Here is a 24,506-nt window from a genome sequence, read left to right on the forward strand (position 1 = left end):
ATATCTCAGAATGAGATATTGAAATATATCAGTGGGAGAGAAATAATATTGCCACAGTGAACCATATCACTTTTTGGAACTGCTTTCCTCGTATTTAAAAAATAAAACTGCTTTTGTGTATCTTATTCAAACCTGTATCCCCATATTTAGGCCTTTTGTATTTTTCTTTTTCTTCTGCTCTCTCTCTCTCTCTCTCTCTCTCTGCAAGCTTGCCAAGGCCACGTAAAATTCACGTCAGAATGTAATAATAAACAAAGCATAGAACCAAAATCTTTAGAAGAAAACTCAGACATTAAAATATGTGGTTTAAATGTTACGCTCTGACGCCTGCCAGAGACAACAGTTATATGATGTTTTGCATTATTTGGGAAAAGACCAAGATGAGTTTGAGAACTCGTGTTCAATTCCATCAACAAAATATGTTAACAAAGTCGAAGAAGCAAGTTATTCTAATGTACAACGACCCATTATAAACTTGGAATGTAAGAACATCTTGATGTTTTTGAGTGTATACACTCTGGCATTTAAATATCGCATTAACAAAGTCTATAAAGTCCAAGAAACGGCAGCTTAAATTATAGCAAGTACCTCCCCCTTCTCTCTCTCTCTCTCTCTCTCTCTCTCTCTCTCTCTCATTTTTACTTAACTCCATGTTTTCTTTATACTTTATTTACCTTAATTTGTTTCTTTTCTTTTCTTGTATATATTCCAGTACGGTTACCAAAGTGAATTACTGCCGTTTTCGATGTTTACAACTTTTGAAATTAGTCTGGACTTTTTTCTTTTGCCTATGTTGAGAGACAGGTTCAGGAATCCCGGGTGGCCGATAGATCTAAAACGCTCGCATTTACTGCCACTGCCTTCTCACCTCTTGTCCGTCTGGGCATGTGAGAAATCTTACCAGTAATTTCCCGTTGGTCGGTCTTATAGCCTATCGTGTGCTGAAAAGTAGTGTTAAACCAACAACAACTACAAGTGACAAGTCCTAGTGTTGAGAGAAGCACAACCGATGCGTTCATGAGCATTCGTGATGACTTGAGATATCGACGAGGTAAACATGATTTGGAAGGTAATTCAGACACTTTATTATTTAATAATAAGCATAAGCACAATGCAAAACGAATTACACAGCATTACTAACGGGTTTTAATTGTATTATGTCTCAAGCATGATGGATACACGATGAAAGAATTGTAGGGAAAATGGAACAAAAGCGCACATAAAATATAACTCTGTATATCTCGCGATATATATACTAATTGGAAACATACATCTGGAATTATTCACATGTTGTATGTCCCTCTACCAAGCGTCAGTACACTCGAAATTAACAGCAACCTGTATAATGCTAAGATGGAAGAATCACTAATCCTAAAATGACACATATTTCTTTGAATACATTATGTAATTTAGCCATTTATCCTTTTTAACTCATTGATAAGAATAACGGTTATAGGAAAGTAAAATTTTCATCCTCACTTCAGGTAAAAGAATATCGCCGCATGTATCATCTATCATACGCTAAATAACCCAAACACATTGTTTCTTTCGTTTTCATAAAGCATCTCCGGATCGGAGACCTTAATGTACACTTCCTCTTCTTTCCGTAAGAAAAATACCGACTCCATATGGCTGGAGCCTATACACCGCCCACTGGCCTTGTAAGGCATACACAGAGAATTGCAGTTTTCCATCAGTATTATGTCATATTTTGTTTCTGTCATAGGTGAATGACGGTATACGACTTGACAAAACATTCTAAATTCATCTGTAGTGTTCCTCCACTCCTGACTGTAAACGAGGTTGCTGTAAACGTAATAATAACCACTTTCCAACACTCTGAAACTGCCATTAGCAAATGTAATTGCCGATCCTAGGAATGATGCAGCTGAATTGATGTCCCACTGAATTCGGGTCATAAATCCGTCTGATTTATTTGGTACTGCAATAATCAGAATACAATATTATTTCCATAAGCATAACTGATGACAATAATTGAACAATGTCATACATACATACATACATACATACATACATACATACATACATACATACATGCATGCATGTATGCATCCATACATACATACATACATGTATGCATACATACATACATATATACATACACATACATACATACATACATACATACATACATACATGCATGCATGCATGCATGCATACATACATACATACAATACAATACAATACAATACATACATACATACATGTATGCATACATACTTACATACATACATACATACATACATAGATACATACATACATACATACATACAATACAATACAATACAATACATAGATACATACATACATACATACATGCATACATACATACATACATACATACAATACAATACAATACAATACATACATACATACATACATACATACATACATACATACATACATACATACGTGCATTTGGACCATATTAATTAGAGTCTATTAAACATAAAATATTGGAAACAATGGAGACCTATTGACGGTATCTCTGAAAATCTTTGATGTCTTTGCCAGGAGTCTGGTCACTGGTCTAAGAATTTAAAGTGCCAAGCGGAAGCTGCATCAACCTGCCTTTGAGCTTTTCTCTTCAAAATGAATCATATGTATGATACCTGGTCTTTATGATTTATATCGTACTAGCATGCTGATTCACCGCTTGTATCTCATTAGCATTGTTTAGAGCTTTTGGTAGGTACATTATCATTTCAGTCAATGACACACAATAATCCCAAGCTTTTTTAACAAAAGGCGTGGGTTATGTAATTTGCACAACTCATCGGACACCATTCATGATATAAACGTGACATCATGGACTTGGATAGCCTGCACGCAGCAGGTCTTGAATTTTGAGGTGATATGGATGGAGCTTGGGGTGGTAGGGTAGTTTAGCTTGTTGCATATCTCCTTCTACACTGTTCAAAATATAGATTTAAGACATTGATGTATGCTTGAAGATTATTGGGGTATGTAAAATTTCTATTTACCCCCAGGTATTGGAGGTAAGGAATCAGAATATGGCCACTTATGTGATAACACAGAAACTATTAATATCCCAATATTTAATGATGTATATCGTTATTGCTATCTATATCAAATAGATAGATAAATGGTGGGAATATAAATTCAGATTTGCAATTAAGGTCTATCATTACACCCAGGGGCACATATCGAAAAGGTGGTAAATTTGGGACAATCGATAGAGTGTTGGGATATGTGTCTTACAAGCAATCTCAGGTTCAAATTATGCTAGCGGTTGTATGCACTATTCAAACAATCGGTTGGATTATACCATTTGGCAAACCCAAGTTTACAGGAATATCGTTTTTAGAGGATGCTTAGGGCAAATTTAAATTTACTGGAATATCGATTTTAGAGGATGCTATGGTTGATGCAATCCAGGAGTTTAAATACACAATAATAAATTACTCGCATGTGATGATAATATTATTTTCCGTCTGACACATAGTTACGAATACTTTAAGGACAAAACTGTCAATATTTCCTACCCACGAAATTTGACACCCATGAAAATATTACCAGTGTGTTATATTTACGTTCTGGAAATGAAAGTGCCTTGGAAATATGTAGCTTTTATTCATGTCGTGTCATTGATTTTTCAACATCGGAATAAAATTTATTGTTGTATATAGCAAACATTTACAAAGGCACCTATACAAACCTTTATTGAGGTAACACGAAAAACTAGCATTAGAGCTTAAATCTGGAATAAAAATAATGATGTACTTACCTGATGGAAATATACCAACGAGCTTGGCATTCCCTTTATTCCAACTGTCAACGCTACATGTTACGGGCAAGTCTTTTACAATACCTGTTATAGTTATAATGGAATTTTAATGAATTTGAAAGAGAAAGAATGTTTTGGTTAAATGATAGAAAATACTTCACTTTAGGTATTAATTCAAGAATGAGTTTATATAGGTCATAAAATATGTGAACTGTTCATTATTTGGTTAGTAATGAGCAAGCAAATATGAATCACTTCCTAAGGGATGACCACATTCGAAAATTGTATGTCATTGTTTAAAAAAAAACTTTGGCATTTAATAACTGTCGCCATAAACTACAACAGCTAAACGACCAAAACAGTTCGCAAGTGGCTATTCTGAGTTTACCAAAACTAGAAAGGAAACATAAGGTGAAAATTACAACAATGAACTAATATTACTTTTGGATGAGGTTTCTGAAGTCTCGATTAAATATATCAGTTATTAACGTAGCAAAAGAAAATATCATAAATTTTTTTAATTAAAAATACAAGAACGTAGAAATTCTCTATGTATTCATTTGATAAAAGGACATTTATACAGCAGGCAATAGCTAAGTTCATTTTAATACAGTGTCAAAAAATTAAACAATATTTCAATTTATTCGGGTTTTACCTAGATAAACCAATGTATTTATATTCTTTATGGATGAAAGGTTATCCGTGCCTACTGGCATGATTAATGAAAGACGACAACAGAAGGACGGTGTTATTAAAACTGCTAATTGAAATAACCAGGAAGAACCAAATAAAAAAATTATTTAAACCAACGGTTTAAAGTCACTTCATCCATCTTCAAAAATAAAAGAACCCTTATGTAAATCAAAGTGGGACAAGAATCAGATTCACCATGGAGACGCTGCCTGCAAAATGTAAAACTGAGAAGAGTTGAAGACATTGGTAGTGATCACCACCTCGTGACACCACATGTGAAGCTCAAGTTGAGAAGGACGGGAAAGCGAAAACTAGTAAAAGCAGACAAACAAACTATCATGGAAGACATTACAACACAAGCAGTAAATGCAGCATGTAGTGGAGAACAAGGAAATGTATACAGAATCACCGTGTTTTTGTGGCAAGGATAGTGACAGGACAAATGCACCTACCAAGGATAAACAAGGACAAGTACTGACAACAAAAAAAGTTAGGAAGCACACTGCACAAAACACCTCAGGGAAGTTCTAAACATACCACCACCTGAAGAAGAAGCTGACGTCCAAGAAGCAGTAGAGGACTTTGACATTAACATTGCTTCACCTGAGAAAGAAATCATCGCAGCTATTAGATCTCTCAGAACTAGCAAAGCTCCGAGATATGATAACCTGAATGCGGAGATGTTTAAAACAGATCCAGAACTTGCTGCCTCCATTCTACAGCCACTGTTTACAGCAATTTGGAAAGGACAACAAGTACTCGCTGACTTGACCAAAGGAGTTATCGTCAAGATTCCCAAGAAAGGAATATACAGCGACTGTCACAATTGGCGTGACATCTCTCCACTGTTAATACCTAGTAAGATCCTTGCAAGAAAGAAGTACTCAGCGACTGTAACCATTGGCATGGCATATCTCTGATGTTAATACCTAGTACGATCCTTGCCAAGGTAGTCAACAAACGGATCTCAGATGCTGTCGACAAATCACTCAGAAAGGAACAGGCCGAATTTCAGAAGGGAAGGGGAAGACTAAATCAAAGTTTCACCCTGAGAAACATCATAGACCAATGCACAGAGTGGCAGAGACAGATGTACGTTAACTTTGTTGACTTTGAAAAGGTTTTTGGCAGCATCAACAGAGACAGCCGTCACCGTATTTTGAGAGCCACCTTCAAAATGGTCCAACTCGTCAAGATTTTTTCATCAACCAGTGTGGGATTCTACGACTTGAGCTTGGAAGTAAAGGCTCGGGTCAGACAAGGATGAATCATGTCTCTGCTACTCTTCAACCTAGTACTTTGACTAGGTCATGTGGAGAACATTTGAAGATGAGTCAAGGGGCATCAGTAGTAATGGGGGACGATTCAGCGACAATGGGAATTATCATTACAGACATCCCCTGGGACTGTTTAGCGACTATGTAAATTTAACATGGAGAAAAACCCTGGGACTGTTTAGCGACAAGGGAAATTAACATGGGAAATAGATTTTGGGACTGTTGAGCGTCAAGGGGAATTGAACATGGGAATATGGGACTGTATAGCGTCAAAGGAATTTAAACAGGGTGGGACTGTATAGCGTCAAGGGAAATTTAACATGGGATTTTTTTTAAAAAGTAAAAAAATAAATAAAAGGGGTAGGCAATTGAAAGTCAATCTCTTTTTGAGACCTATGAGTGGCCCTGAAAAGGACCTTTGGTTTCATCATCATTTTCTTCTTTTATTTCCTCCACTTCTGTAGCCATCTTCTAACTTTTGCCATTATTTCTGTCTTCTTCTTTATTTTTGATTCAGGCATCCAGTCAGGATGACCTATCGCTCGGAATTTCTCCTGTATTCGTATCCAGTTATTGTTGAGTTTCTCAAAGCTTTCTTTTCTCTTTCTATTTTCTTCTTCTTTTCTTTCCTTAGTCCACTTTTCTTTGATGTTCTTTACCTCTTCCGTCATCACTTTTCTCATTACTTCTTCCGTTTTCGTCAGCTGGTCCAACCCCCATTTTACGTATCGCCACTCCGTCCAATTCAATACTTTTCTAAGAAGCACCTGCCTTCTATAACATTTTCAAGTGCTTCCTTTAAACTTCCCACTCTTACATAAGGATGGTCAATCAATCCTCTCAGTCTCTTTTCCTCTTCTTCCATCATTTCTGTTACTATCTCCTTTGCTTCCTTCAAATTATTAAAACAGTCGAGACACTTTTCTAATTTGAATTCCTTCTCTATCTTTTCCATGACAAACGTAACATCTACTATCCAATAATAAATGCCTATCAAATGATTCAGTAACGCTGTTGCTACCACCATTTTCTTTGTCTTTATTCCGTGGAATGGGTTCTAATGGCTAACACTGTTAGCTTTATAGTTAAAGCGCGGACGTGATGGAAAACATCGCCCTAAAACAAAATTGATATTACCTAGATTATCACTTAAAACGCGCGGACGTGAAGGAAAACATCCCCTACTTCTCTCATTTTATATTATCTACTATCCACATACGTGAAGCATCAATAAACAAACCCCTAATCTACTATTTACACACGCAAAGCATTAAAATTAAACCCATATCTACTATCCACACAAACCTACGTCAGCGCTTAAAAACACGAACACAAACACTATAAAAAAGAGTCAGTGTTTATATTCACGCTACTCTACATACACACATTGGCAAATGGATTGTTATTTCTTTTCTAGAGCATTGGGTAGCCCTGAAAAGGGCTGTTTTTTTGTTTGCTATGGCAATCTTTTAGTTTCTAAGAATGCGACGTCCTCTGAGGATAGACTTTCTGCCGATAGGTCTGCTTCTTCGGAAAGAGAAGAAGAACTCTTTGGTGTCGATACGACAATCGACAAAGCCTCTGTCAGGTTCAGGTTGCTGCTGCTGCTGCTGCTGTTGCTGCTGTCTCTGAAGTCTGTACTTCTCTGTCCATTCTTCTTTCTCCCTGTTCACTTCTTCTCTGAAGAGCTCTTCTATCAGGTCTTCAGTGACTTTTAACATTCTCACATTCTCTATCTCTTCTGGCTTCGGTATCAGACTGTGTCTGACCCTATGCAAATTCACGTAGACTTCGTTTAGCTTAGCTAGTTTGGAGCACATCTTCGTAGGAGGATGAGGCGACAATGGATGGTTAGACTGGAAACTTCCCCGGTTCTTAAAATCAAAGCGCGGACGTGAAGGAAAACATCCCTCTACGGTTTTCGAGCCGCAACGTTCAATGAGTGTCATGAGAGGGATAGTAAGAAGTCAAAGAGCATGAAATCAACATTCTTATAGCCAAACAAAAGACAAAGGCATTTTTTTTCAAAACACAACATTTTTTTATTCAAAATCACTTAACACTAACAAACAACTATAACATTTTTAACAATAATCCAACAATATAACATCAAACATTTTTTTTCTTCAAATCACAAACATTTTGTTTCAATTTACACATTATTTTGGACAGGACTGACAACGTTGTGAATGAAATTGTGATTTCCACTGTTGAAAGTCATTAGGCCATTGATGGACACTACGTTTCCTAGCTTGAGACAAAAGATAAGCATAATGGTCACAAAACCATCAATCTACTTTCACATCGTTTCTAGAAGAAGAACGAGGATCAAAATGAGTCACTAAATGTTCTAAGGAATAGCCCAGGCTGCGATGATGCAGAAAATACACACAATATTGTCCACACACCAAGGAATCTGCGCCTTGTAATTTCACATTATTGAATCGGGTGGTCTGAGCATTTCTTCTCATAAAGTCAATGATATCGTTTTCCAAAGGGGGCAATCCGTGCCAATCGAAATATTCCACACATCCTTCTTGAGGAAAGTAGACGGCTACCCACTGGGTTCCTGGGAGATGACTGTCGTCCGTGTTGATGACATAAGCTAGATGGTCTTGAGGTTTGCGATGAGGGAGTTCATCTTTAGCACAGACGACAGGATTCCAAGAAGCCGTATACGAACTGTGGTTCAAAAGGTAATAAAGTTCCCAGGTATCCATGTTTTTTTCTTCTTCAAAAGGTAATGATAAGTGATCGATTCGATCCTGACTTTTTGCTTGAAAATGTCTGAAAAGTAAAAGGCGTTTGGCTCCGACTTCTTATTCTGGTCAAAGAGAGATTCGATGCGACGGCACTCCAGAGACGTTAATGGAGGAGAAGAATGTTTATCCAAGCCTTTATACCACTCGTTCAACGCGAATTCTATATCGATGACACCCCAAGTTTTGTCCAGATATTCGTCCAATTTTTCTTTTTGGCTCAACATCAGACATTTGTCGTGTTGAATTTGACTGGGATGATCGTTGTGACATCCATAGCACTCTTCCTTGATCAATTCTTTCATTACATCTGTCAGGAATGTAGCAAAACAGGAGACTAAATGGGCTTCTTGTTCTGGCCATCTTGACTTCATCATGATAACTTCTTCGTCTTGGGATTCTTCTTCTTCTTCTTCCATGGTCTCTTCACATTTCATGTCCAAAGTTTCTTCACTAGGTAAAGAGGGATAACAGTCTTCCATAGCTTCTAATAATCTAGAATGACTTCTCTCAAACTGTTGATTTCTATGGTATTATCGAATTCGGCATACAGGAGGACGTTCACCGTCTCTGTTAGATTTGTAGTAAACTGAATTTCCACACGAATCTGGCCGGATTTTATAGGGTGGAAATGTCCCTCGTCGCTGCCTTGGTCTGGAGTGAAATCGAAAGCCCACAAAGCATAATCTTCGTACGTAACGCCGTGACTGGTGTTGGTTCCTAACTGACCGGTGGCTTCGTACAGGGACAAGTACGACCTCAAGTAATTCTTCTTGTCAAAGTTAGGTTCGAAAGGTCGGGTACACAAGGTCTTGCCATCGCGACTGACTTCGATCTTGGACACGTCAAAGTGTTTAAAGTGGAAAGGATTTTTAGCCAAAGCTCCGTTGAAGGCTGCATTCTCGACGATACCAATGATCAAACGTTTGGGTAACTGTCCTTGGAACAGATGATCTTCGATCATGGATTGCAGCCCCGTAGGAATGGTGAAGGTTTTCATTTCTACGCATCGTATGGGATACTTGGCGGTCGTTCTGCTCAACATCTGACTGATGTCGTTACCCACTTTAGGTAACACTTCCACGCGTCGTACGTAGAGCCTGGCTTCCTCGATGACAGTTTTGCAAGCACTAGTACCTATCAAATGGAAAGCGGCACTACTACGATTCAGTCTCAAGCGGAGATTCACTCCGTTCAGAAAATACTTTTCTTATAACCACATGTCCAAATGCAAACGATCCATCAGTTCTAAACTATCTCCACTTTTGATTCTGTCTCTTCGTTCTACAAATCCCGCATTGTGTTCTTTGGTTGCATTAATTTCGAATTCTTCAAACTGGCCTGCATCGTCAGCTTCCCATACCACACAGGCATTGAGATGAGTGTTCTTGGCGTCTATTCCTTACGTCAAGAGATTTTCCAGGTACGCTCGATAAGGGTAAGTATCCATGCTGCTACTGACTAGTTTGTTATTCAAGTACAAGTCCACTCCACTGAACAAGGAATGCATGAAATTGTTGACGGGAGCTATTACCTCATCACCATCTAGGGGCGTATTATCCTCATCGACAACTTTGACTTTCAGGTACAAGTAACTGCTATTCAGATCGATGTAATCTTCGGGCTGTCCTTTGATTTCAAACTCGATGGGAGCTGAGGCTATCAAAGAGGAGACGGGGTGAAATTTCACCCACTGGGATTCTTGCATGGTCATCATGGTGGGTGGCATGGCAAACAAATCCAGTTCCGACTTGGAACAAGTGCAAGACTCTCGGTGCATCATTTTTTGTTCTTTCTCAATAATCGAAAACGTCTAAGTCCCGAATGGTTTTTCTTTTCTTTGCCTTTCTAGAAGTGTGAAGTCTGGTGAAATGGTGTTTTCTTCGTCGTCTCTTTCTACCTTGTCCTTGCTGAATGCCTGACTCGGTAGCGTGCAGGGCATTTATAGGTGTTTCTCGTCGGCCCAAAAGGTCTTTGCCCGTTTGCAGCAAGACATTTTTGCCTGCCCTCATGAAGGCTTCTTTAGGGTTGTTTGTCGATGATGACATTTTGGAGACATTCTTTGCCTTGCGTCAGTGCCGCATCTTTCAAGGCGTGCAATCCGCGTGTCACCATCGGTTTCAACACGGGGGCCACCGAACGAAAGGCTGATTTTAACATATCTCCTAAACCGTGTCCTCGCTGTCGAGCAACCCCTCGGTACACTGGATACATGACTTACGAATCGTGAGAGAACCGTTTTCGAAAATGGAGTTTCACCGTGACTTTTCCTTTGGTGAATGGAATATTTTGTCCCAAATCTCCTTTTAAAGCAATGTTGACCGTGTCCAAATACGACTTGCTGACCGGCAAATAGTGAGGATGTACAAATTCGCGGTGGACGTGGTAAGTGTTTCCACCTTCCTCGTCAGCGACCATGGCAGAATCCACTTTGAAAGGAATGACACGCAGTAACGATACGGAGGTGTGTCCCACCACGTTATACTCCACCACATCGGAGTACACAAACATCAAATTCAGTCCTTGGTTCAGTTCTACTGGAGCACGAAAAAACTTGCTAAAAGAATCATTGTCGTAAATAACTGCTGATTTGCCTTTTTGCTGTTCTACTTTCTTACCCAGTTCCATGTCTCCGCCCAACATGTCAAACAATTCAGGACAAAATAAAATGAACACGATTTTACTCCCGTCAAATTTCATTAAGAAGCGACGAGCTGATTTCTGGTATTCCATAGTGACACTTTTTTGACACTTTCCAAAGCTTTCAGAAACACGACATTAAACCTGGAGGCAATGGTGCTCACCAAATGTTGACCACTAAAATAATAGCCTGGGGGAATGAACAAGTGATAGGTGGTGTACTTTTGATTTTTTGTGCCAGGGGTTTTCTTGTCATATTTGCCATGGGTATCCAAGTACTGTCGCATTTGCTCGTCATAAACTTCCACATCAAAAAAATTTTGATTGGGAAGGACATTGAGGACTTGGGTCGGGTGAATGATTTCTACTAAAGCCACTTCCCAATGGGCTTCGTGATCTAATGGAATGGCCTGAGGTAATTTGGCCGTGTAACAGCACAACGTGTTGTTGGGAAACACCTCCATGGAACTGTCACTAGGTAAGCTTAAGAAAAATTGGTTTTGGTGACTCATAATTCCAGAGTTCTGTGGCTGTCCGAGGGGTTACTGGACGTCAGAGGCGTGTCTCCGCTCAAAATAGGGTTCTTGTTGTTGGAGTGGTGACTGGTACTGGCACTGGATACAAGGTTCCCGTGGTTCCCGTTCGAGGTGAATTTCAGGGAGGGATCAGGAAGCAGGTAACCGATGCAACTGCTCAATAAAATGGTCCACAATTGTTTGTCTCCTTGTTGCAAACTCAAATTGGCAATGGCTGCCCCGATGACACAATACACCACGAAGATTTGGCAGAAAAAGACGATTTGCGTTTTAGGCACACGTTCTCCGCACCACACCCACAAAGGTTGTTTTTGTAAATCTTGCAGAGAAGAACTGGGTGAAGGAGTGGTCGACGTAGCTGCATCTTTGTGAAAGGGCATAATGGTCACTTCTTTTTAAAGTCGATGACTTGCGAAGCGTCGATCCAAGAATGAAAACTGGGTGGATATCCTTTCCAACGTACTTTGACTTCTTTGACACGTCGTTTGCCTACTTTACGGGTTCTGCGTTCGAGAATGCTTTCGATGTCGTACACGTCGTCTTCTTTTTTGGTGACACGTTGTAACTCGGGCAAATAAAACGTTCCTTTGAGCACTTCTCCGTTCATGTCTTCCAATTTATAGACAGCAGGATGACGACCATGCACTCGTCCAGTGACACGAAACAATTCGGTCGTCCAGTTAGGTAAGTAACCTTTGTCGAAAGTGCGTTTGGTTTTGCCAATGCGCACCCAATCTCCTACGGTCAACTCTCCACTTTTCTTGGGGACAGCCCTCGTCGGGGACGTACCAAACAGGCGCTCAAACACCAGCACTTCTTGCGGGGCACGTCCAATGCTTCGATGGTAAGATTGGTTGTACGCTTTCATCAGGTGCGGTAAGATGTCGATGTACTTCAGAGTGTGGTGATGCGTAAAATATTTCCACATGCGTTCTTTCAAAGTGCGTTGAAAACGTTCCACGATGCTGGCTTTGGTTTCGGGATTCTCGGTGGTAAAAAAATGAATGTCACGTTTCTTTAATTCTTTTTGGAAAGCTTGGTTCAGAAATTCGGTGCCTTTTGTCCGTTTGCCATCGAAGAGGGTGACGACCGCTTTGTTTCAACACCCGTTGCAGGGCTCGCACTAACTCGTTGCTAGATTTGGAAGTCAAGGGCACGACCCAGACAAATTTGGAAAAGACGTCGATGACACAAAACAAATATTTGTAGCCACGATTGTAGCTGGCCAAATGAGAGACATCGGCTAAATCGGCTTGCCATTGATGGTCGATGCCTTCCACTCGGGTGCGACTTCTGGAAAACGTGCGTCGATTGGGTTTGTGTAAAGTGTAGGTAGCTTGTTCTTGTAACCATCGTTGCACTTGAGGTAAACGGAGACTTTTCAGTCGCATTTTGGCAGCACGATACAATTTTTGAACTCCTGCGTAACCTGCAGGATGGGAGGGATCGTAGTAAATGCTGGCTAACACTTTTTCCATTTCTTGGTTGGTGTGCTAATAAGACACCCACTCTTGGAGGATGCTACTCTTTTCCTCTTGGGGTATTTTCTTGGATTGCAATGCTTTGCGTGCGCGACCGGCAATAGGTGTCGAGGAGGTGGATGTGTGAACAGGGGAGATCGGTTCTTCTTACACTTCTGTCTTCACTTCTGTCTTCACTTTCTTGTTCTCTTGTGATGAAGAAGGGGTGGCCATCATCTTTTTAATCCATCCAATTCTGGAGGTAGGTGGTGTTGTTAACTTGCGTACTTTTTCTGGTGGAGTTTGAAACCCTTCTTCTTCTTCTTCTCCTTTTTCTGTCTTGGTCACTGGTACTGGTACTGGTACTGGTGATGGTGCTGGACTTTTCATCAAGGTCTTAAAATCTTTCAGAGTGGGTAGAGCTGTTTCGTCTAAAGCTTTCTGGTGAAAGAGTTGCAGTCGTTGCAAGAGTTGACCCTACTTTTGCGATTTTTCTGTTTCGGACAAATCTTGGCGATCCATCAAGGACTGCAATTCGTGTTGTAACTGGGACATCTCGCTCAAATGGGGATTGGGAGGTAAATGCGGGGTTTGTTGTTCTTGCCAACGATGGTATTCCATCCATCGTTTGTAAGGCACTAAAGCTAGTTTTCGTCCTTCCATGGGGTTGTCAGGGGTCGATTCTGAGATCTTGGGACTTCAGAGGGCCTTTTTATCTTGCTCCCACCAGTCCTCCCAACATGGTTCCCAAGACTCCTTTCAGTAAGGGGCCTAACAAGAGGGGTAAAATGCCTCCACGTTGGACCAACATCTTCTTCTTTTGACGAAGGGGAATTTTCTTTTGAACCATTTGGCGAAGAACGTGACGATGTTTACCAAAGCATTGTTTCTGGTGTTTGGACAAAGGGATCGTGCCTTTCAAGACGTTCAAACAGCATTCGCATACGGTATTGATGACCTCTTTGGAGGCTGATTGAACAGATAACATGTCCCCATGTTTGACTAAACGAGGAGGCAGTCCTTTCCTTTTCTTTCCTTGGGGTTGTTTAGAAGAGGGATGTTTTCTGGAGGGTGACATCTTTGAGTCTTCAGCACCAAAAACACTGACTTGGTCACAGGCCTTTTTTATACTGGAACGCGTCGCCACTGGTTGTCTTTACGGCGTATCAACTTCAGGACAGGCATGACACGTCGTGCAGAGGTACGCAACGGACTAAATCGAGCCAGTTCTTGCTTGGACAAATCCAGTAAACTTTGTAACATGCCCGATCTTTCTTGGACTTTGACTTTGGGAGAAGGTACTTTGCGAGCAGCAGCCACTGCCACTAAATTGGAGGGTCCTGCCACTGCAGAAGTTCCTTTTGGGGTCATCAACGGAGAAGTTCTTGGTGTGATCAACGTCTCCAAGTACTCTTCAGTTCTTGGTGTCATCAACGGAGAAGTGGATGAACGTGAGGCTGCCGGAGACGCAGTCACCGCCGTGGCAGGTCGTGGTTTGCGAGTGTAAGGTTGCGTCCTGGCCGAAGAAGTGTCTCTCTTGCGACTAGTTTTCTTCTGTAGACTTTTCTTTTTCTGGGGACTTTTTCTCTGTTCTTTTTCCGGGGTGGTGTCTGGTAAGAGGAGGGTCCCGCCACTGGAGAAGTTCTCCTTAGGGACCTGGTCTTTTTCTTCTTCTTGGAGCTTCGTTTGACTTTTCTCTTTGGGACAAGTTTGGGGGTATTAGGATCCCATCTTAAGAGAGAGCGAATGATGACCCCTCCTAGAGTACCGCTCCCTCCAGGTTTCAAAATGATTTGTTTTTTGGTTTGAGTGTCGATGCGGGGATCGGCCAGTTGGGTCAAAGCGACTTTGTTTCGATCAAAAAAGCGTTTGGTTTCATGAGGAATCTGAATGATTCCTTGGAGTAATTGACGTGCCGTCACCGTGAACCATCGTAAGACTTCTTTGAGACTAGCTTCTAAGACACGAGCTCGTATTTGTGGATTTTTTTCTCGACTGATGCCATACAAGGCACGAATCAATTTGACGGGAAGATGCGACTGAAGGGACGTCATGTTCAAAATGTGTGTGAGACAGACGAAAAGGGTCTGAGGTTTCTATAGATTTTTTTTGTTGAGTGAAATTAAGTCGAGGACGGAGACGTGTACAGGACAGGCCCTCCGTCTTGGCACCAGTGGTGAAACAAGTGGGTACGAAATCGCAAATCATCGGGGGTCGTAGGTTTGAAATCGACGAGTAAATAGACGTGTGGAGTTTGAGTGGCATCGTCGTATGCCTGAGTCAAGAAAGGTGTTCCAAACTGTTTGGCTAAGACTTGCACTTGCAATTTATCTTGAGGGCTTTTAAACAAGACCACGTAATGCGCATTGAGACTGATGGTGTGATGGGCTTTACTTTGTTGAAACAAATTTTGGGTGATGTAAACGACACTGGCATTACGGTGATGCCCTTTGCGCGTGAACCACAGTTTAATTTCTTCTTCGTCTTCTCCTAACATGTCGTCGAAAATGACCAAATGGGTTTGACGGGAGTCAGAGACGATGCCGTCGTCTTCTTTAGGAATGCCTTCCACAAAAACACGATGGAATCGCCTTGACTTTCTCGCAAGAGGCTGTACGCCGATTGCCACTCTTTGTAAGACCACACGATCCGCTGAGGTGGTCGATCGATCAAATGATGTTTATGTTCGATCAAACGTTTGACGAATGCGGTTTTGCCTGAACCGCTAGGTCCAGCAATGAGCATGTTAAAGGGATGGCGAAGATACAAAGCCTCCCAACTGGCACGATCTAAGTGTTCGTCGATGACTTTGACAGTGGAGGAAGAGGGAGTAGAGACAACAGAAGTAGCCATAGTGTCAGGGATGTCACTTGTGACACGAAAACAAACGAGACGAGAGTTTATATACATTTTTTAAGAACACGTTTATTGAATGTTTTACACATGAATACGAAAGACAAAAATACATAAAAGCCAAAGGCTTAAGTACAACGATAAAAGGCACATGATAACCATCAACGTGGAATAGAAACAAGTGTCTGTACAACATATTTTGGGTAAGGTTCTGACCAGTTCTATAGGGGGTAAGGTCACACAAGTGTCCTCCCGAAAGGGTCTTTCAGGCCTGTCCACGACAGTCCTGTCCTGGGTGACGGGTTCTTCTGGAACCGTCACTAACACAGGTTGAAAAGTAACTTTTTTCTTTGGACATTGAAAGGCAGGATCACAACTTTCGAGCTTACTGTGCCACTTCTTGGGTCCAAGCCTCAAAATCCCATTCTTGCCAGGCACGGACATCTGTCCAATGGGGGTGTAAGTCACAAGCTACACACACATCGTCATACACGTCTTGGGTAGCTAAAAGTTGACGAATCTTTTTTTCCCGTAGAGGTCGAGAAGTATCCAGATGAAAACGTAAGGCTTTGACCAAAGGAGTCTCTCGTGAACATTTAAAGGCACCACTTTCATGTTGAATGGGGTGGTAAATACTGTTCGTAAAGAGTCCACAAGGAATCGGCTGGTAAACGAAATCCCCAAAAACAAGTCACTAAGACACACACCACTTGTCGACCCAAATTGAATGGATACAGTTCTTGTAATAATCGATGGTAATGATCCATTGTTTGAATATGGTCATTGAGTTCCTTCCACGGAATCTGTTGGATTACATACGACATAAGTCGTGGCATGGCAGCCTGTTTTTAAAGTCTCTTTGTTTCGAAAACAATACACGTACTTTCTAGCCAGAGATCTTCGTTCTCCAGTGGGGAATCTAAATCTTGTATACTGTACCTAAACTTCAGAGTTTGTTTAGGAGTTTCCTCTTCCGCTAAGTAGATTCCACGTAAAATATGTTGGTAATCCTTTAACTTGTCTTCCTCAATGCGTTGCACTAGGTGAATCTCGAAGTAACCAAAATGATCAACACGTGGCCCTGGAAGTATTGAACAAGGTCTGACCACTGAAACAATTTCTGACGAATCAGTTCTCTTATACCATTCAGGTACCAGTGGTTCAAACACCGGTGACGTAACGGATGCAACTGTTCCTTACGTTTGACATGTATTTTGACCAGCTCTCGGTAAATGCGTTCTCTCAACTCCACAGGCAAAGCACGAATGTTCTCTTGTAAAGTATCCATGAATAGGTCAGTCCGTACAATTCACAATCTTCTCCTAGAGCAAAAGTAATCCACATAGTGAGTAATTTCTGACCACTGCCATTCAGGGTAACGTCCAAGAATGTCACTGAACTCTTTTGATGTAAACGGTCTAGAGTAATATAATAGGACGAATGCACACTTGACCCAAAGAAATCTAACACACTGGTTGACTTTCTTCACTTTCCTCTTGTGAATTTCTCGGCACAAAAGTTCTACAGTGACCCATTGAGATTTCACTCTGGCAAGTCCCTGCCAAACTTCTTTCTAAATCTTCTCTTGCAGTTCTTTAGGTAATGATTCAATATCGTTTTTGAAATGAAGTTTAAATACTGGTCTCGGTGATGTCCAACATTTGACTCCTAGCCAATCTGGTTTCTTCTTCTTCGTCAACGACATGGTAAGTAACTTCAATGTCTCGGTCCCACTAAGGGTAAGTAATGACAATTCGGTGACCATCGAGCATGTTCTAGGTAGGCCGAATCTTGCGGTTCCCAGTGGTGAAGTGACATACCGCAACTGAAGCACTTGACTTTATCTCCTTCGCCCAAGTAGAAAAATCCGGCTCTGGCTAATTCTTCGGGGGTCGGTCCTCCCAGATACTTAGGCCATTTTCCTTTGAACGATTGAAGACGATTTTCAAAGTCGCAGTATTCCGACAAACGCACAGGAAACGAATATTCGTCTTTCACAGGTTCGTTTCGATGAGGGTTGGGTGACATGGACAGGAGTTTGCTCAGGGCTGGATGACATCCGTAGGGAGGTAGACGTGAAGGTGAACATTCACCTTTAAAACGAAACCCAGTAAAATGTCCAAGAGGTTTGACACGCACAGCATCACTTTCCATGATAGGGGTAGTGAGAACAAAGTTCCCATGATGCTTTACGGCATCGCTAAGGTCACAGCGTACATCATCGTTCCCATCGCAAGGCTCACAATCGCACTTGTCTGCAAACTCCGTTACGCAATTACAATGGTAACCACATGGACAATCGCAGTTTCCTTCCAGACATTTTCCGTCACAATGCCTGGGTCTTATCCATCCAGTATTAGTCACACTAGAGGAAGATACAACTTTTTTACAATCCCCAAACTGGAACGATGTCTCTTTCAAAGTATTCATCTTGTTCGCTTGGTCTTGGTAGTCACAATGAACTATTGGTCTTGACCATAGTCCCTTTTTATACTAGTCGTAATGCAGTCTCAAGCTTGTACATCGTTCCTTTTTTATGTTTTTTATGTCTAGTTTTGGAAGGTACCGTCTCTAAGGTGCAGTCATCATTGTACCGTAGTGCCATGGGTGGAAAGGCCATAGAAAGGTAAGGACAGTGTGGAGACCATCGAGTATGTTCCAGAATAGCTGAATATTTGTAGATACATAGATCCATTCGTAACTTCAGTCCGCAAGCGAAACACTGTACCTCGTATCCCAATCCTGACTCAGGTCCCAAGTAGACAAATCCTGTTCTAGCTAAAATATGCGAAGAAGTAATCCTTTCCTATCCGTAGGCCATGCTTGAAATGTGTCCAGTCGACAGGCACAATCACACTAGTCAGGCAAGAAAACCGGAAAATGATAGGGTTTGAACTTGGAGTTCTCATCGGGTTTCTCACTCGATTCTTGCTGTTGCGAAGTCATCCTTCTGGTGGGTGGCTATCCGCTTACAACCATTGTTTTATACCAACATGTCCATAAGGCAAAGTAAAGTGGTTGGGCAGTCGCACTCGCTTTTAGTACACGATTTGATAGACTTTTTCCAAGGGTCGACTGACGATGTGGTGAGTGGGTAAACGTACAATCTTGTGGGGTTGATAGGTGGTTACTTCAAAGTGTTCATCCTCTCCCGATTGCAAGGCTTCTTTCAATACCCCAAAGTTGACCACACGACTGGTACGATAATTTAGAGTCAATCCTTTCACTTTACACTGCGTGTGCACTTCTCCTTGTGGGTCCCGGTATTCGTAGCCGTAATGTTTGGGACCGCCACTGACGAAACTTAGAATCTTGTCGTCGGGATGCTCGTCTGTCCAGGCTCCTAAACGGTCTCCTTCGATGTCAGGGTGCTGTTGACTCGGGTGATGGATGTAAATGCAACTGTCCGTGTCAAAGTACAGGACGCGTTCCCCTAACAGTTCTAAAGCTTTGTCCAATTTTAAGCGAGCATGAGCTGTCACGTAAGCCGCAATGATGACATTTCCAAAAGGGTCGTCTTGTACAAAGTCCAGATCTTCTTCGTAATTGACCAAGATCAAATCCTCGCGAACGACGTCCACGTGTTTCATGTATTTGGTTTTGTCGTGAATCATCTGGAAGTAGCGGGAAGGTTCTGTCAAATATTCCGTCTTGGGTAAACACGGGCGTTGTGCCATTTTACCCCACAAACAATTTAACATCACTTTGGCAAACGATCGCCTGCCTTCGTTTTTCTCGATGTGGTCTAAAGGGATGCCTTCTTGTTCATAGTATTTCTCTTTTAATGTCTTTTGGTCTTCGGGAGTGTGACACCAGGACGGATAGCCACTGGCTTCTTGCTTCAGTTTCAAAAAGGCATCCACGTAGTCGGCGAAAATGCCTTTCTGCGTGGGATCACCCTTGTGGTATTGTTGTGTCTTGGGAAAGTGACAAATTTCATACACTTCTAACAGTTGATATCCCATGTCCAGAGCTTTGAACAATTCTACGCTGACCCAGGTTCCCGTCAAAGCCCGTTCTTCCTGGGTGTGCTGACAAGGCTGATCTTGGTTGCACGTTTCGGCACAAGTACGGCACAAAGGAAACATCAGTTTGCCTTGGCAATGGTGAGGTAAGACGGGATGGTACAAGTCCGTGGGCGGCAAACTTAACACTTGATCAAGCCTTCGTATTGTCGAATGCTTTTGGGGTCGATGTGTTCCGTGAACAACTGTGGGTGCCCTGTAGGAAAGCGATAATATTTGCACACGTAGGGATACAGCGAACACACGTCCAAGTATTTGATTTCTTCTCCTTTCTCTTCGTCGGCTTGGTACAGCAAACAGGTGGCATTGGTCCTTCCTCCGTACAAACTATCCCTCGGGTTCAGGGGGTCCATGAACTGGTAACTTTCCACGACGCGTTTAAACTCGGGATCGGTTTTCAAACGGTGATCGTATTCGTGTTCCCACATTTCCACCACTTGGTATCCTTCCTGTTCTAACTTTAGGCGTCGCTGACAAGTGGCCTGGTACAAGTCTTCCATGGTTCGTTGTAAAAACTGATTTTTAGTGCCACGGTGAGGGTAACAGACGGGACATCCGTGAAATAAACAACCGTTAAACTCGTACACGATCTTGGGGTTTTCTAAGTCCCAGCCATCTACCGAATGCGTTCCGATGGTCTTTTCGCCCCCTCCGTTGCGGGCATGCTGAATCCATTTGTCTTCCTTGTCGCACAAGTAATGTAACCAACGTAGGGCTTTGACCGAGTATTGACGTTTGACATAGTTGGTCGTTTGAGGACGGATGACAGCTACGGTGTTTTCAGGCATGAATCGTTCTCTGTACACTAAGGAACACGCTTTGGCAATGGTGCAAGCTTCTTTCAAAGGATCGACCCCTCCGTGTTCCATGAACAGTTCTCGAAATTTTCCACAGCAACGTCGTAAAATGTCAACGTCGGAACGACAATACTTTAACATTTCTTCCTGAAAGTCGAAAGGGTCCGAGGCGTGAGCCTGGTACCAAGCGTAGAAAGCTTCTCGTTGTTCGGTACGCATGTTGTCGGGGTCGTAATAGTGAGCCTCAGGTAAATGGGGTAGAACGGCGTGTTGACTGGCTTCCATATTGAAAAAGTGTGGAAAGTACCCTTTAGCCATTTCTGTCATTCCAAACGTTTTAGGCATTCGGCTCAAAGGCATGGCCCAGTAACTCATCGAATCTTTAAACTGTACTTGTCCCACTTGCATGAAAATGATTTTGGCTCCGTTCAAAGTCACTTTAGGACGCTCCTTGCCTTGTTCCGTATAGTATCTCAAAAGAAACTGTCCATCGTATCCGGAGAAATTGTGAGCCAATACATTAACATAAACCCAAAGGCCCTTTTCAGGGCCACTCATAGGTCTCGAAAAGAGATTGACTTTCAATTGCCTACCCCTTTTGTTTTATTTTTAAAAAAAAATTCCCATGTTAAATTTCCCTTGACGCTATACAGTCCCACCCTGTTTAAATTCCTTTGACGCTATACAGTCCCATATTCCCATGTTCAATTCCCCTTGACGCTCAACAGTCCCAAAATCTATTTCCCATGTTAATTTCCCTTGTCGCTAAACAGTCCCAGGGTTTTTCTCCATGTTAAATTTACATAGTCGCTAAACAGTCCCAGGGGGGTTCTGTAATGCTAATTCCCATTGTCGTTGAATCGTCCCCCATTACTAGTGGCATCAGATAGACACTATTTTCCGCATTGGATGACCAGGACTTTGCAGATGATTTCGCGTTGCATTCCCACACCCACCAGCAAATGTAAGATGATACATAACGCCTCTGCACCTCTACCCGCCAAGCAGAACTGAGAGTACGCCAAAAGAAGCAGAGGTTATGTATCTCAACATTGACTCACCAACCCCAATCGGGAGAGATAATGTAGACTTACCTTGCTCTAACAGCTTTACATACCTGGACAGCATTATCTGACAAGATGGAGGCACCAAAACGACATCCAGAGCAGTCCAAGCAAGGCCAGAAATGTATTCCGAAGTATAAACAGGGTATGGAGATCAACACAATATGGTACCAAAGCTGCATCTTATCAACGATACTGTATGGTTCGGAGTGCTGGCGTATGATAAATTGTGATTTTGCCTAGCTCCCCACCTTCCACACCACTAGGCCCCTAAAAATTCTTCCTTCCTTCGGCCGAGGAAAATTTGCAATCATGATCTGCTCGTATCATGCCACCAAGACAACATCGCAACTATCATCATGAGTAGCCGCTGGAGATGGATCGGGCATATCATGCGAAAGGAGACAGGAACAGTTTTTATGACAACACTGCACTGGACCCCTGAGTGACGACGGAAGCGTGGGAGGTCTAAGACAGCATGGCGTGGCGCTGTTGCTGTTGATGCTGGGATTAAGACCCATCACCAAAGTATGGGCACACTAGAGGAAATGGTCAAAGACAGACAGAAGTGTAAGAGCCAATGGTCTTAAATGGCACAAAGTAAGTAAGTATGTAAGTAGATCCTTCGATAAATATTTATATTAAACCTTTCAATGGAGAAAAACAAATCTTATATATATATATATATATATATATATATATATATATATATATATATATATATATATATGACAAGAGCAACATGTGCAAGAAAGCTTTTAAAAGTGTTTTAAGTGTCCAGTACCTTTACTGACTTTGTGTCTCCTTTTTCTTTCCACCATCTGTAAAATACGAAGAAAATGAATGTGAACTAAATGACTCCTAATATTGTGTAGTGATTAAGTACGCGCATGGCGAAGTTGCAGTTGTTGTTGTTCTTGCTGTTGATGATGATGATGATGATGATGATGATGATGATGATGATGATGATGAAAGGAAAAGATTTGGTGGTGATAATGTTGAGACGGGAAATCACAAGTTTCACACTGTGCCGAAATAAATCATTTGACGAAACAATCTATCGATTTATCATCAATCGACAAGCAAATCAATCAGTCAATAACAAAAAATGTAAAAAGAAAAGCGTTTAATCTCGAAAAAGACGATAATCTGACTAAACATAAATGCTAATATAAAGAAGAAACACAGCCATAATGAATCCGATGTTTAGGTATTAAAAAATAGAATTTGCAGAGCTTTCCTGGTTAGTCATCAACGTAGGTCGTTAATTATAATGAACTAAATAATTATCGCATAGTCAAATAATTTCTCAAACCATGTAAAGGCATAAATCTAACCCCTTTAGCCAATTTGTTCTCTCCTCATAAAAGAATGTGTATGGTCATGTGATACATAGTAGTACTAGTAGCAGTAGTAGTGCTGATGTAGCCATAGTGTAGGTACAACTTCAGTCATTAAAGCAGGTACAACAACTATAGTGAACATTAGAACAATTATCCTTGCAACCACATTCTAATTATCTTCATCGTTGTCTTTATCGTCTTGTAGCTATTATAAAAGAAACAAATAGGGATTACACTTACCCGTGCTACTATTTCTGAAATATCTACAAGTGTATGCAAGCAGCAAAGAACTAATGTCCCATTTCTTCGGACGGAAAACCTTGAAAATCCCTCTATATCCTCATCGGGGAAGAGGGATAATTCTCGGCATGCAATGCACAGCTGTGGTTCTGTTACTAAATCCCCATCGTTCGGATGAAGCCAAAAGAAGGCTATCACCGAGAGTACAATAATAAACAGTAAAAATAGTATCACCAGAAAAATCACCAGATACTTTACACAAAGAGTGTTGTTGTCTGATTTTGCAAAGTACGACATTATGGATACTATTTTCACTTCTACTACCGACATGTAAAACGAAAGTACGTTTCAGATAATGTCAAGTGTTATCTTTTGTACTTTGTCGGCGTTTATCAGTTATGGGTTTGCATTAATACAGAGTGTACTTTCGTTTTGGCTTGGTTCGTGTCGATCTATGCGATACTTTTGAACAATAGATGCATAAAGAGTTATCAATAGGCAACGTGTGTTTATATATATTTCACAGGAGGAAATTCCAGGAATGTGCCTTTTCCTTTATTACTTTGGAAAACTTGAGGCCCATTAAAACGTTTGATTTTCTGGAAATTAAAGACTGTTTTGAGGTCTATTTTAATGTTGGCCGTATCCCTAAATTAGCTGCATTAGCAGCAGAGGGGGCGAACAGATCAACTTTTGGAAGCGTCCAAAAACCGAAATAAGCCTTCCTAAAAAAAGGTATTAATAACTTTAAAAATCAAAATAACTAACTGAGGACTCTCAAAGAGTCCCTAGGTTAGTCGACGTTATTTCTCCAACTAAAAACTTGTTAATGGCGAGTATATTACAAAAAAAAACGAACCAACTTGAGGTCCCGCCCCCTCTTAATTTATCCAAATATTTTATCAAGTCCAATACGATATCTTGTTCTAGGATCGTGCAAATTTATTGTTATAAATCCATGTGGAGTAGCTTGCGCTCGTGAAAAGAAATTTCTGAATTTAATTATATCTATGTCACCGCTGCACCAAGTTTGATGAATATATCTCATTG

General features: G+C 41.3%; 1 protein-coding gene across 2 annotated transcripts; it reads right to left on the reverse strand.

Moving 5' to 3' along the window:
• Positions 1 to 1,061: 1,061 nt before the first annotated feature.
• Positions 1,062 to 23,807, reverse strand: LOC149800108 (tumor necrosis factor ligand superfamily member 6-like). Of its 2 annotated transcripts, XM_089959690.1 has the most exons (4): positions 23,457 to 23,805; positions 22,658 to 22,694; positions 3,770 to 3,853; positions 1,062 to 1,942 (listed from the first exon to the last, which is right to left on the reverse strand). In XM_089959690.1, exons 1-4 carry the CDS (start codon positions 23,784 to 23,786, stop codon positions 1,515 to 1,517), a joined length of 879 nt encoding a protein of 292 aa, XP_089815816.1. In that variant the 5' UTR covers positions 23,787 to 23,805; the 3' UTR covers positions 1,062 to 1,514. The 2 variants fall into 2 exon arrangements, with proteins under 2 accessions (XP_089815816.1, XP_089815817.1); XM_089959691.1 differs by lacking the exon at positions 3,770 to 3,853 and having other exon boundaries at positions 23,457 to 23,807.
• Between the last annotated feature and the right edge of the window lie 699 nt (positions 23,808 to 24,506).

This window comes from Sinohyriopsis cumingii, chromosome 5 (genome assembly GCF_028554795.1).
Source record: "Sinohyriopsis cumingii isolate HCF-2022 chromosome 5, ASM2855479v2, whole genome shotgun sequence".
Classification (NCBI taxonomy): Eukaryota; Metazoa; Mollusca; class Bivalvia; order Unionida; family Unionidae; genus Sinohyriopsis; species Sinohyriopsis cumingii.